Here is a 15,116-nt window from a genome sequence, read left to right on the forward strand (position 1 = left end):
GTCCTCAGACACCAAAATAGGCAGATTCTGGAGGCTGTGATAAACAATCTGATGGGTATTTTCAGCTTAAACAGACACACTCTGTAAACACCAAAGGCGTATCTTACATCTTGTAAAAGGGGTAAAATAGCTGCCCTTTAAGTTAAATGAATCATAAGGTTAACCTTATTAAAAGGTTAACCACAAAATGCTGGGTCAAATTACATCAATTTGTTCCAACACAAAACAATTAATTTAATGTGATTCTTTTTAAAAAATGAATTCATTGAACATAAAACAATTAAGTTGTCCCAAAAAAAGCTCAAGATTTGTATTGATTCAGCTCATTTTAAATAAGTAGTTTAAATGACGGTCGAAACACATGAATTTTAAAACACACGTTTATAAAAGTTCACATTTTAAGTCTGCTAAAATGCTTTGAAAAATGCATAAAAGTGTGACGCTTTACTTGAAAACGTTGTTGTGTGAACAAAATCTTACAGTTTATCTTTTCATTCTTCTCTCTATTTCCAATACTCTGTGCATTTGAACTTGACTTTCTTTTTAATGCATTTATATAACATGGGTGTGTTTCTTTCGTCTAAAAACCCTCAGTGTGGGAGTGTGTGAGAATGTGTTATGTGAGCGAGTGGGAGAATGTGTCTTGGGCCACTCATTGGCTGGTGGACGGTAGTATAATGAGTCACAATCTCAAAACACAGCACGCTCAATGCATCTCACACACACCACCCCGCACTCTGCACATGAAACCCCTTTCTCCGGTGCACACATCGTTCAAGCATTATTTATAGGCAGAAGATGTTGCGTGTTTTCTTCTTCTTCAGTAGCTTATAATAGATACAGGAGACATAGTTTTTTTTATCTTCACAGGAGTGTGTGCTGCACTGGGAGAAATCTACTGCAGAGATGCACTGCACAAACGCCAGATCTCGTGACACTTTCAGATACAAAACAGCTCCCTTAGACACAGTGTGTGCTCACAAGGGGGCTGTGAATCGCTGGAACACATTAAAGGGATAGTTCACCAAATATGAATATTCTGTCATCATTTACTCATCCTTTTTTGGTTCCATATACAGTTAAAGTCGAAGTGATTATTAGCCCTTCTAAATTATTAGCCCCCCCCTGTATATTTTTCCCCCTAATTTCTGTTTAGATTTTTTCAACACATTTCTAAACATAATACTTTTAATAACTCATTTCTAATAACTGTTTTTTTTATCTTTGCCATGATGAAAGTACATAATATTTGACTAGATTTTTTAAGATACTAGTATTCAGCTTAAAGTGACATCTAAAAGCTTAACTCGAATAATCAGGTTAACTATGTGAGTTAGGGTAATTAGGCAAGTGATTGTATAACAATGGTTTGTTCTGCAGACAATTGAAAACAAATATTGCTTAAAAGGGCTAATAATATTGAGCTTAAAATAGTTTTTTTAAAAACTGCTTTTATTCTAGCCGAAATAAAACAAACAAGACTTTTTCTAGAAGAAAAAATATTATCACAAATACTGTTAAAATTTTGAGGCTCCATTAAACATCACATGAGAAATATTTTAAAAAAATAAATATAAAATTCAAAGGGAGGCTAATAATTTTGACTGTATATATTTTTATTTTTGTTTGTTTGTTTGTGTTAGCATATTATTCAATCCAAGATGTGGGACAAAAAAAATTTCAAGTAGTGCACAAAAGGTTAATGTTTGATTTTTTAAATCATTCCAAGTTTAAATGTTGGAACGTTTGAAAGGAATAGGGCATAGGGGAGATAACTGGGAATAGAACACAACTAGGAACTATGCTTCTAACTAGGCATGGGCCGGTATAAGATTCTGACGGTATGATAACCTTGGATAAATATATCACGGTTTCACAGTACCACGGTATTGTGATTACACTCTAAAATATGTTTAAAATGTTTGGGTAAAAAATGAAAAATTCCCCTTTGAACACAATATATTTCATTTTGAGAAACATTTAAAATATTTTGGAACAGTAAACATTTCAGGTTAAATAATTCAAATGAATTATTGCCTTTTGCTGTCTTCATTAGTTTCAAAAACACAGATTTCTTTACCATTTAAATAGCATCTTTGGATATCTTTTCTGCTGAAAATACTATGGTCCTAAAAAAAACGTAAGAAAAGTCTAATAAAATACATAAATAAAAAAATCTTACTCATACCTTAGGAACGGTATTACAGAATTTTTTTTTATTTTTTTTTTATTAAATTAATTGTTTTAAAACCTTGACTATTCCAAACACGCCTTGAAAACGGTTATCGTTAACTACAGCTCTACAAGTTTGCGATGCAAGTATACAAGTTTGCGACACAGTTTTTGAATGTTTGTTGACAGATTTAGGAAACCCCAAATCATTGAACTATGTTTGTAATAACGGAACTTGCAACCTTAGTTGACTAACAATGGTTTTTGGAAACGCACACTTACTAGTTTGTCCATTAATGTGGTCCATCGCACCTATTTTTATAATCACATGATCTCTTATAACAAAATCTTGTTATATGACTTATTTAATGTGTTTGCATTTCCCTAAGAGCTTATGCACATTTTTTCTTATCGAATAAAAAGTTTATCCTACTCAGTTATGCAAAATTATAATGTTCAAAAATGTATGCACAACTTAAGACTACTCTAAAATTGTGTGATTGTACTTTATTTTTACCTATTTATTTATTTATAACATTTTTATGTTAATGTTTTGTGAATGTGGGCATACAATAAAAATAAATAAATGAAGAAATAAATTAAAAAATGTATGCGCATCTTAGAGCAGTGTTTCTCAACTGGGGGGGCAACATTTTCATTGGGTCGCGAAGAGTGTGGTCAAAAAAACAACAAAAGTTTAATTTTTTACTTATTTGGACTTTTATTTTGAAATGCATGCACGACAACCGCACCGTTCGACATATAAAATTTCATTTAATTATAGAAACAAATAAGTCAAAGCGCAAATACGACCCCGGATATGTAAAGTATGGATTTACATATATTGACGGCAAAAAAGACTTAAAGCCTCAGTGTGTCATAAGTAGTGAGGTGCTCTCACAAGAGAGCACAAAACCTTCCAAATTAAAACGATATTTAGAAACCAGACAACACGTTTTATTAACAGTTTAGTTCATGGCAACTGAACTTTTCCTTACCCTAACCACTGTTTACAGTATTTGTCGCTTTTACTCTGTAATTTGATACATTTTGTTAAATGACAGCAATAAAATATAGTTTTTTTGTAAGTCTTGGTGATTTTCTTATGATTTATCTGTCACTACTTGTGTATGCTAACAAATAAATACTAATTGATTATAATTTCTAAAATTGTATTATAGATCCTAAAATTTTGGGTCGCGGCTTGATATCCATGTAAAAACATGGGTCCCATGGCCAAACCAGTTGAGAACCCCTGTCATAGTGTTTCCATCAAGTTTTTTGTTATGCGATAATCTAAAATGCGCATACAAATGGGTGGATGGAAACATAGCTAATGATGTATTTGCAGCCAGACAAATGTTTTGGTCCAACATTGCTGTAAGATCATACAAATATCCATAATTTAATGCCTAGGGAAATCCTCTCATGACAAATATCCATGCTAACATTCACTATTCATGCTAAACATTCGGTATAACAGGCCTGTGCTGAGCAGCTGTGTCACTACTAATGGTTTCATCCATGGTGGGGTATTGATCTGTTTCTGTGATGTTGATGGCTGTGGTTTTGTACATATGGGGGCCACAGATGCATGCCTTGAATAATTAGAGCGCCAGATGGTTTATTCTGTCACCCTGTGGGTGACCATAGCCCATATAAACCTGGGAGCAACAAAACCACATATCAGAGTCTACGTGAGTACTACTCAAGGCAAACTGAAGGTGATGCATTATATTCTAATAGATCAACTATTAATGGTTAATGCCAAACTTTGTGACACCAATTAATGCACAGAGTGAACAGGCACATGCAGGCCCTGCAGGAGAAATAGCTAATCCTGGTTTATGATTTTTATGGGATGACCTTGTGTGGAGCCAAATGTAGAAATTCATCATGTGGCAACTAAGAAAAGACACTTTCTCTTTCACTCCCTCCCTTTTCCGTGACACAGTCAGGGATGTCCTAGTGAACTGTCGAATCAGCTCTGTGTTGTCTTCTCTTTTCCGGTCAAGAGGAATTCATGCACTTCACAATTCGTTGCAAAGCAGTGCAGTCTAATTGCATGATCGCGAAGACGTCAAACTGTTCAAAGTACTGCGCCTGGAGATCAGAGTTGTGCACAAAACTGGGTCAGCTTGTCATGACTAAGCTGTAGCCGGGAACACAGTCAAGGAGAAGCGAGAGAATGCTTTCCCCAAGCCGGCCCTTTATCAGGTAATACCGATTTTCATTTATTATACACTTTAAACAGTGGATATTATGATTTGAATAGAAATGCATTCATTAATAGTGCTGCACAGGGAATTATAAATGTATTATGCACATCAAACAATATGTAAATAAAACTGTTATACATTAGCTGTTGCATCATTGAGCTACAGCATGTTATAATATACACACTAGCGGTTTTGTTAATGGAGTAGTTCCTCCCATTCTACTTTAAAGTAGTCGAGAGGAAGGTGAATTATACAGGGAGGCGATTCAGCAGGTTGGCAGGTGTTAAGCCCAAAAAGCTTTGCACAGGAAAACGCTGTGCATGTGTTATGATCACTTCAAACACATCAGCTTCGTCTGAAAAACCTAGTGAGCTGCCTACCTAGTCAGCATTACATGCACGTCAAACTTTTTGTGCTACACATGCCTTTAATACAATGTCTGTGAATGACTTGCTGTACTAGAGTATAATCTTTAAAAGGGATTCATCCAAAAATGAAAAATGACTATTTAATTAATCATCCTCAGGCCATTTAAGCTGAAAATGTCATCCTTGGTGATTCATAAAATGCAAGTTAATGGCTACAGGCACTTTATGAGTCAAAATACACTGGCTAAAGAAAATTAAGGCTGTTAGAGCCATAAAGAGCGCAAAGAGATTTGTAATATTTTACGATAATATTATAATTTTTGTATTGAGATTTATAGTTATTGTTATTGGATACAGCATTTGATTTGTATATTTTGTGATATTATATTATGTACATCACATTTCATATGTTAACAAATGCCATACGTCCATATGTAAGCAACAAGGAAAAAAGATAAGAAAGAAGGAAGGGGCTTGATGGTAATGTTTTCGTTCTTCAAAGTCATATTCATATTGAAGCTTGGAAAAGTGTAAATAGTTCTTACGTTTGTTTTTTGATTTTTGTTGAATCCTGACAAACGAAGAGTAAACTGTTACATTGCTAGTTTGTGGTTTTACACGTTAAATCCTTTGTGCTGAGTCCCTATGGAATTGGCGGGGAACTGGAATGAGTAGATCGCCAATACACCAACAATTCTCGCTAATAACATACAGTGCTCAGCATACAGTGTATATGTGCACCCTTCACAAATCCATCTTTTAAATTCATATTTTATTAGGAAGCTATACAATATTATATTTGTGCATATACATTAGATTAGTCAGTACTGAAGCTTATCTAACAAAATAACTTATGATGATGGTCCAAAAACTAGCACATCCAAATGATTTTGTTATAGAAAAATATTAAATACAAACTTTTAAAGGAGGAAAAATCAAAAGAGGTAAAAAATGTGTTTAAATTTGTAGGATGTAATTTATTTTTGCAATATTTTGCTTGAATTGTATTGTATTATCTTTCAATTTCTAAATATGTACAGTATGGTGACTAAAATATTATTTTAATAAAAATATCTGTTTAATAAGTCTGTTTTGTTTAAATGCACCAAAATACATTGCCTATATTCACTGAAAAATGGTAAAAAATATTCTTTTTTTTAAAATATAGTGTAATCAACTATGCTAAGCACTATCATTAACTATGTCTTTTAGATCAAATAACTTAATTTTGTGCTTAGGTTCATGTATTGAGTAGGATTATGAATGTAGAATATGATCAGGCAGGATATGTATTTTATAAGTACTAATAAACAGGCAATATCTTAATAATAGGCAGGTAATAAGCCATTAGTTTGCAAGAATTGGTACTTAAACACTTAAAGTGTGACCAAAATGAATACCTATGTCTACTAATGCTAGATCAAGGCAATTAAGTGAAACGATCAGTCTGTGCATGAAAGTGAACAATATTTACAACATTATCACCTGTGATTCACAGCCCTGGCAAATGGTACTAAACCAGCACACATGAGCGGATTTAACTAATAAGCGAGGTAAGCAGCCGCGTAGGGCCCCAGGAAATCTGGGGGCCTCCAATAAATATCGAGAAGGAGAAGTATAAATGATACCTATAAACTATATATAACGTTGTTTTGTACTATATTTTGTATGGTAAGAGTTACAAATACAATTTTAACGTAATTAAATATTATTTAATACAGTCAATAATGCTATTATAATAATGTAACGTTATATATATATATATATATATATATATATATATATATATATATATATATATAATGTAATTATATTATTAATATTACAAAATAAAATATCCACTTTATAAAAAATTATATGTATTTATTATTTTTTGTTGTAATTAATTTTAAGAAAACTAATAATTCAAAATGTAGCAATTGCATTAAACTAAAATGTCAAAAATAAGATTGAGTGATATATAAAAACTGCAATATAAATAAAAATTAAATAAAAGTAGAAAGAGTGCATTTCAGGACTTGGGTCCTATGGCTGGAATTGCTTAGGGCCCCAAAATCACTAAATCCGCCCCTGCCTGCACATGATGACGTTTTGCCTGAATATGTTTTTTTGGCCTGTTAATTTGCATTTTATCACCAACTATTCTGGCTTAAAAAAAGAGTAATCGTTAATGTCTTAATAAAGAGAAAAAGCCACATAGGAGGCCTGAAGATGAGTCAATTAACAATAAATATAATTGTTTTGTTGAAAAATATCTTAATCATGTAGCATAACCTGCAGAAATCCTACTGGATAAATCAATGAAAGGATTTTAAAAGGTCTAAATCAGTTAAATGAATCACTAAATACAGGGAAGGCAGCACACTAGTTTTTGAGACACCGCCAGTATGTCCAATCACTCACCGCCACTGTAAAACACAGATCTCTGTTTGGAGTCGATTAAAGCCCGGGTTTGGGCGTGTGTGCCACTGACAGAACAAACATTTACGACTTTAGAACGTACAAATAGGACAAACAAAGGGAACAACATGAGAAAACAGCTCACTAAGAAAAAAAATGCGTCTTAATATTACACGAAATGCTTGGTGTTTATGGAAAAGAACCAAGCGTTATAACTGTATTGTTGTGATTTAGCTACAGTAACATTATACGAAGGCAGACGGCATGTAAGGTTATAAAATACTTCTTGCGGAATTATTATTAACGTCATCTATGTGTAATACAGTCGATTCACCGTATCTCCGCGTTGAATTAACGATTAACTCCAAGTCGGTTTATCCATGATGTAATGAGCACGAACGCTATTCCGTTAGCCATTAGGCTAGCAATCACTGCAGCGGAAAAGAGCGAGTATTTCTCCCCGTGTTGTCGTCTCAGGTCTATATACGTACCCACTATGAGCCCCACGAAAACGTCAGGCAAGGCCATCGTTCAGCTGCCGCAGTGGTTTTTAACATCACAGGTTTGAGGTGTCTGGTGGTCCTCTGGATGTGACAGCCATAAGCATCATCATCCTCCGCCGCTGCTCAGATTCCTCCCACTCACAGGAGCCGATGATCATGGCCGCTGGTTGGCTGGAACATCTGGCGCAGATGTTGGAACAAATATATCACTGGCTATATTTACGGGGGGACGGAATGGAAAACATATGTAGCTATTATACTTTTGTTTAATTTTTACATTTCAAATGATTTTTTTTTAATCCAATGTAATGATGTAAGATTTAAATGTTTTAGAAATTAGATATTACAGGCTATATGGTTTGTATAATATTCGACTGGCCTTCCTATTCTGTAAATTAAGAAACTTTAACAGATTTAGTCCTACATTAATTACATAATTGTAACAGTTAGGCTATTTATAGAAAGTTTTTATAAATTATTATAAATTTCATATAAATACTGTTTTAATGACAATCTATATATCTATCTATCTATCTATCTATCTATCTATCTATCTATCTATCTATCTATCTATCTATCTATCTATCTATCTATCTATCTATCTATCTATCTATCTAACTGTCTGTCTGTCTGTCTGTCTGTCTGTCTGTCTGTCTGTCTGTCTGTCTGTCTAAAATATTTTAAAATAATGTAATGTAGGCCTAATAAATTATAATAACTATAATAATAAACATGTTATAATATAGTAATAAACATTATATTATTTACTCATTCATTAATTTTCCTTTGGCTCAGTCCCTTATTTATTAAGGGTTGCCACAGAGGAATGAATCACCAACTTTTCCAGCATATGTTTTAAGCAGTGGTTGCCTTTCCTTCTTTCCTATCTATCTATAAAGAATATGAAATTTAATTTACATTTAGTCAAAATAAGTCTATGTCAGTGTTAGATATAAATACTATTTTAATGACAATCTATCTATCTATCTATCTATCTATCTATCTATCTATCTATCTATCTATCTATCTATCTATCTATCTATCTATCTATCTATCTATCTATCTATCTATCTATCTATCTATCTATCTATCTATCTATCTATCTATCTATCTATCTATCTATCTATCTATCTTTCTGTCTGTCTGTCTGTCTGTCTGTCATCTATCTGTCCGTCCGTCCGTCTATCCATCCATCCATCCATCCATCCATCCATCCATCCATATAAGAATGTGTGATATCATTTACATTTAGTCAAAATAAGTCTATGTCAAAGTATATGTCAAAATAAGTGTATTTCTGTGTTTATCTATTGGTCGATCTGTCTGTCTGTCTGTCTGTCTGTCTGTCTGTCTGTTTTTGTCATGCTTTCTGTCTATATTTATTTACAGTTTTATTCTGTGGCTTTGGTGCATTCTCAAAACACTATTTACATTTGCACAACAGTTAATGCACTTCTCAAAACAATTAGTACAAAGTGCCAAACCGAGCTGATAACCTGCAAAAGCGTGTAACTTGCTCAAAATGGAGACCTCATTCCTCAAAAGCAAGTATTGATGTCAATAAAAGTGTCAATGTCATCAAGATGAAATGTTCTGACACCATTGTTTATGATCAAGATAGTCATAAGGCTTTGTCATGTTTTCATTTTAACAGTTTACTCTGTACATATTTTCAATGACAAAAAGTCAGATTTTGGTGAAACATACTGAAAATGTTCAAGACAATATACTATTTGTACAGCCATTTGAAAACTACAGAAAGTTAGACATCACTGCATTTAGTGAGGTATCTGAGTACAAGACACTGAATATGTTTCACATTTTTACTGCACATGCTCATTGCAATTCTAATTTATTCACAGCATTGTGCAAAAGAATAAACGCACCCTTATTTACAACAAGCATAAGCTTCCTTTGGGTAAAGCTGGGCACAACTGTAAACTATATGCAGAACATATTGGAACTGAACCTACAACACAGATCTGTAAATCATTCATAATATTGTTCAATTTAGAAGACATTTTCAGAAAAATAAAGATTAAATTTTTTTAAATAAAATTTGCAAGACAGATTTTGACAATTAGTTCAACATTTTTGTCTGTAATGACATGAGGAAATGAGGACTATAAGTTTTATGTGCAATGACTATTCAGCATTTACAAGTTTAGTTAATTTTGACTGACATGACATAAGCAAATGATAATGCTATAAACTGCAGAGAGTTGTATGAAAGCAATTGATGCATGTCCAAAAGCATCTGCAATTTGTTGGAAGGAATGAGAAACTGCTATTATGATGTGCACAAATGACTAACTGTTTTGAGAAATGCATTACCTGTTGTGCAGATGTAAATAGTGTACTGAGAAATGCACCAAAGCGACTGAGAAAAACTGTAATTACTTGTGTAAATGTGTTATTCAGTTTTTAAATTAATTACAGTCATATTTTTGACTAATATGAAAAAATTAATATGATTTATTTACAATACAGTTTGTAAAAGTAACATTTTCTGTCTTCTAGTAGATTTATTATATAAGAGACTTTGCTTACTAAATAAGTGGATCTAATTGGATTTGCATTGCAAACATTAAATAAAAGTTTAAAATGTATTACTTTTTATTTAATATAATAAAGTTTTAGTTATAATACTCTGAAAATAATTCCGCATAAATCTGCAGATCTTTAACACAATTCTGCGCAGAAATAGCAAAAAATGTCCGCAGATTCCGTCTGGCCCTGGTAATGACCCAAGTAATGAAATGAGGACTATTGGTTTTATATGGAATGACTATTCAGCATTCACAAGTTTAGTTCATTTGACTGACATAAGCATATGATAATGTTATAAATAGCAGAGAGTTTTATGAAAGCAATTAATGCATGTCCAAAAGCATTTGCAATTTGTTGGAAGGAATGAGAAACTTCTACTAGGATGTGCACAAATGACTAATTGTTTTGAGAAATGCATGAACTGTTGTACAAATGTAAATAGTGTTGTGAGAAATGCACCAAAGCCACTGAGAAAAACTGTAATTCCATGACCACACTTTTTTGTATCGGCATTTAAATATTATATCATATAAGTCCTGTATAAATCCCCAATTGTAAGGCACAAATTCAACCCCTCTCTCAGGATAAAGCGCAGGAGGCTCCTCCCTCCCCCATCCATCATGCCCCATAAGCTCTAAAGATGACAATGAGATAAGGTCTATTAAAATGTATTCAACCCCCCGTGGAGAGGCTGAGCACAGATGGCCGCGGCCTTTTGCACTGTGCACAATGGCACACAACTGGACAGTCTGCATAGTGAGAACCACGAGTGATACCAACCTTCTGTTGGGTCTGTATCACATTTTGTGTGTCATGAACAAAAGTGCTACTAGGCTGCATCTTGTGCCATCAAGATTTTAGGTTGCTATAGCAACATCTTCAGACGACTGCTGACAGGAATACAAGGGGATCAAGTGTTATAATAAATAGTATTTTAAGGGGGGGAAACATGAGGATGTAACACAATATTTCCGTTGTCTATTGTGCGATCAGCTATATAATTTAGTGGTTTCATTCAATTCCCAAGGCAGTCTTTTGGCTGAAGGCACAAAACCAATAGCATTGGGATTTATGCAACATTAGCTTAATGAACCAATCAAGAAGTTAACTAAATCTATTTGGGTCTACAATGCCGTATACATTACTTTAAACGAACATTAAACAATAAACATAGTATCCATTTCTCTTTATTTACCAGCTTTATGCCACCCCCCTCCTCATGATTGTAAAGCGCTTTGGGTGTTTGGCCATACACAATAAATGCGCTTGAAAAATCCACCTTACATTACATATAGGATGTAGGCTAATTAAAGAGATCACATGAATATTTTTCGTGACACTGAATGTAAAATTTATAAATATGTGTTATCGTGTGTTTTTTCAGGTTTTATTCTGTTAAATGAAATTAAAAAAATGTCATTTAGATTTTCTTTACTGTAATAAAAACAGATGTCATGTTTTTTCTAAATATTTAGGCTAAATAAATTAATTCAGCATGTTTTTATAGCTTTAAATAAGTGTTTAATTAAATACCTAACTTATGAGTGAAACAAACATCCATCACCATTCAGATTTAGGCTAAACTGTCAGGCTTGTGGCCAGGGGGGCTTCGGGTGGTTCGAAAGACCCTCCTCCCACTGACAAAGGTCCAGAATTTGTCCCATTCATTTGGTCATTTGTTCTATTTTCATCTATGGTGGATGAGGAGATCCCCCCCACTATGTAAAGCGCTTTGAGTGCCCAGAAAAGCGCTATATAAATGTAAGGAATTATTATTATTATTATTATTATTATTTTGACTGCTAAGCCATCATATTGGAAAATTGTGAAAATATGCCTGAAAAGACCAAGCAGAGTCTAAAGTACAGTAGTCGTCTTTCTGACTTTCTGTATTGTTGTTAAATAGAGAACACATTTTACAACTTTACATTTATCAAACATTTAACATTTTACACTTACACTTTTATTTCAAATCTTGGACCCAAAAAATCAAGAATAAATAAGGGTGAAGCACCAAAAGCAACTTATCTTAAAGTTCATATTAAATTTTTAAAGAGACACCCATTTCTTCATTGCTCTTTTTCCCCCTTTCTTTTCTTTGTGTGTGTATATATATATATATATATATATATATATATATATATATATATATATATATATATATATATATATATATATATATATATATATATATATCATTATTATTATTTTTTTATTAGTTTTATTTCATGTTATCTTATGTTTGTACATCTTTGTGTATATATATATATATATATATATATATATATATATATATATATATATATATATATATATATATATATATATATATGGTATTTTACCTTTTATTTATATACTTATTTAGTATATAATTATGTTTTCCTGATAACTTCTTGTTTTGTGAATTGTATCAGTGCGTATATCTATGTGTGTCAATATTATATGCATATTTTATTGTCAGACCTAAGATTAACCTAATAATAATAATAAATTTAATTTTAATACTAAATTGGCTATTGTTGTTATCCATACATTTTCAAATGTATTTTTTAGAGACTAGAAAAATCGTCAAGCTCTACATTATTAATATTATTATGTTTTAATTGTTCAACATTAAAATGGCCAAATTCTGACTGAGGAAAGTTGAATGTGCTGCTCAGTTTGTTATCTGCCTAATAAATGACACAATAGGCAGTTTATAACTAAATAAAGTTTTTAATTTAAAACTTAGCAGATTTCATAAATTTTCCTAATGATATAATTCAGTATTTTAAAAGTAAGTATTTTCTCTTCATATGTCTTCATTCCTAATCTTAGAAAAATATTTTAGTACATCAAAAAGTGTGATTTTGACCATCCAACAAGCAAACCCAGCTAAAAATAGTGCTTACAATGTCACTAAATGCAGTATTTAAACCTCATGATCAAATAGAAAACAAAAGAATCCCATCTTTCACCAGACTGGCTACGAGCCTGACTGAAAATGTGTGTAAAACTGAGCAACACATGCTTATTCTGACTTCATACAATAAAAAGAATTAAGAGTTTAATTGTTGGCTAATTGATCCGCTGATCACATTACAGATTACATCGAGTGATCTTTCATGTAACCACGTGGCCTTGTATGACTCCAACAAAACCACTGTAGTTATTATTCTGCAATTTTAATTACTTTCTCTCCCTCTGCCAGACTGCAGTTCGCTCGTTCCTCCTCTATACAGATTACTGGACCGAACCATTCGCCAAAAAAAGGTTAAACACCTGTCACATTAGCGAAGCGTTCACGAAAACAGCATATACTAAAGTAACCTTGCTAGCTACTGCTAAAACATGAGAAAATACGGAAATGACTTCGATTAAAGTTATAATTTAACTCAGTATTTTGTTATGTATCAACACCCCCTAGTAAGGGTATGGCGGAATCACCCCTCGCCTGCAATGGCGTTGTCTCGCTGCGCGCTCGCGTTTGTATGTGTGTGTGTGTGCGTGTGTGTATGTGTGTGCGTAAAGCCCGGCTTGTATGTCATATTGTGTCAATTGTCTGGTAAAGTCCTGCATGGCAGCTTGATGCCAGTAGCTGAGCTGAATCAAAATGCTGCTCAATGTCATTCCCCTTCACTAAACCATTTAAAGCGAGGATATATTTATATCTAATATAACATATATTTAGATTACAACAACAAGAAGAAGGCGTAGGTAAGTGACTCTTTTTTGGAGCAACAACATGCGAGTTTAAGCAATACTTGTGTCACTTCTGCTTTATGTTTGTGTACGACGTTTTGCTAGCTTTGGCTAGATACACTCTTCTGAATGAAGTAAGTGTGTATTTTGGAGTGTTTATGGATGCTGGGTTTGTAGGATGGAGCTGTCAGTGATGCGGGCGATGTATAGACACGAACAGTTTCACGTTTACCGTTATTTTTGCACGTTTATTTACGTTATCCGTGCTGTGAGGTTTAAATATGAACCGTTATCTAACCAATAGCAACTGTTTTGCATCATGCAGGTCGCGCGCGCCGATGTATTTTGCCCTTGCGTTTGGGCTCATCTGTCTTCCTTCGCTGTTATTATCGTTATTAAATATTCATTTCTGAGATGCGGGGTTGATTTTAAACGCATTCCTGTAGCCTGTAATGCAGCTGCTGTCTGCGGTGTTCACGGCGAGTGATGGAAGACGAATCTAATCAGTGAGTCATATCGAGATCTGCGTCGAAAACATCGGTGCATTAACAACATCGCGCTGAAATTGAGTGCTTCGTCGGCCCTTGTGGCAAAGTGATGACCGCGCATAATGCTGGAGAACCAGGGCGGTGGACTCCTGGAGATAATGCAAAGGCATCCTCCAGCGTCCTCCGACCCTTTTTCAGGTGTTGTGTTTACAAACTGATGTGCGGAGTTGCAGCTTTAGGGGTGTGTTGTTTTCATCTGCCCTGCTGCTGTTCATTAGGATATTATGTTTGGGGAAGTGAGCCTTCAAGCCTGTTCAAATTTAAGTTTAACATGTTTTTGATGTATTTGAGCAGAGATGAAAAAAGTGTTATGTTTTGTCATAAACATAGCATAGCCTATGCATTGCTCGCCTGTGCAAATAAGCGTGTATCACCTAAATAAGTTGAGTGTCTGCATTTCCATTTAACAACATCCTGATGTTCTCAGTGTGGATTTTGAAGGGAATATTTCACCTCAAATTAAAATGTTATAATTCAAGAGTTCACACTTAGCTGATGATTGATTATAAAGCTTGTTTGACATGCTGTCCCGGGAGAGATACCTGAGCTCATAAGATTCTCGAGCCCGGGGCTCCCTCGTGTTTGCAAGGCTAGAGGGGAGTTTGAGCTCTGGTAGATCTTGAGAACTCCCCTGCTGTAGTAGCTAATGAACAGATAGTGATTGCTCTAAGCTAA

At 33.7% G+C, this 15,116-nt stretch overlaps 2 protein-coding genes across 16 annotated transcripts in view; one reads left to right on the top strand and one right to left on the bottom strand.

The window, feature by feature from the left end:
* Positions 1–7,802, bottom strand: part of sgce (sarcoglycan, epsilon) — a 31,416-nt gene extending 23,614 nt beyond the window's left edge. For 4 of the 12 annotated variants that reach the window (XM_087294029.1, XM_087294026.1, XM_087294027.1 and 1 more), the window contains exons 1-2: positions 7,651–7,802; positions 7,163–7,227 (exon numbers count right to left, since the gene is read on the bottom strand). Coding sequence is in view for 8 of the 12 variants with exons in the window: in XM_087294022.1 (XP_087150148.1) it covers positions 7,163–7,249; positions 7,651–7,687 (124 nt within the window). In the remaining 4 variants the exon portion in view is untranslated. Of the gene's footprint in view, positions 1–7,162; positions 7,250–7,650 lie in introns of all 12 variants that reach the window. The other 8 variants (XM_087294022.1, XM_087294019.1, XM_087294020.1 and 5 more) reach the window with 3 other exon arrangements.
* ppp1r9a (protein phosphatase 1, regulatory subunit 9A) overlaps positions 4,200–15,116 on the top strand; it is a 100,921-nt gene continuing 90,004 nt past the window's right edge. For 2 of the 4 annotated variants that reach the window (XM_087295993.2, XM_087295995.2), the window contains exon 1: positions 4,200–4,389. The gene's annotated coding sequence lies outside the window, so the exon portion shown is untranslated. Of the gene's footprint in view, positions 4,390–13,744; positions 13,909–15,116 lie in introns of those variants that run through there. The other 2 variants (XM_087295992.2, XM_087295994.2) reach the window with 1 other exon arrangement.

This window comes from Danio rerio, chromosome 19 (genome assembly GCF_052040795.2).
Source record: "Danio rerio strain M-AB ecotype USA chromosome 19, GRCz13ab, whole genome shotgun sequence".
In the NCBI taxonomy this organism is placed as follows: Eukaryota; Metazoa; Chordata; class Actinopteri; order Cypriniformes; family Danionidae; genus Danio; species Danio rerio.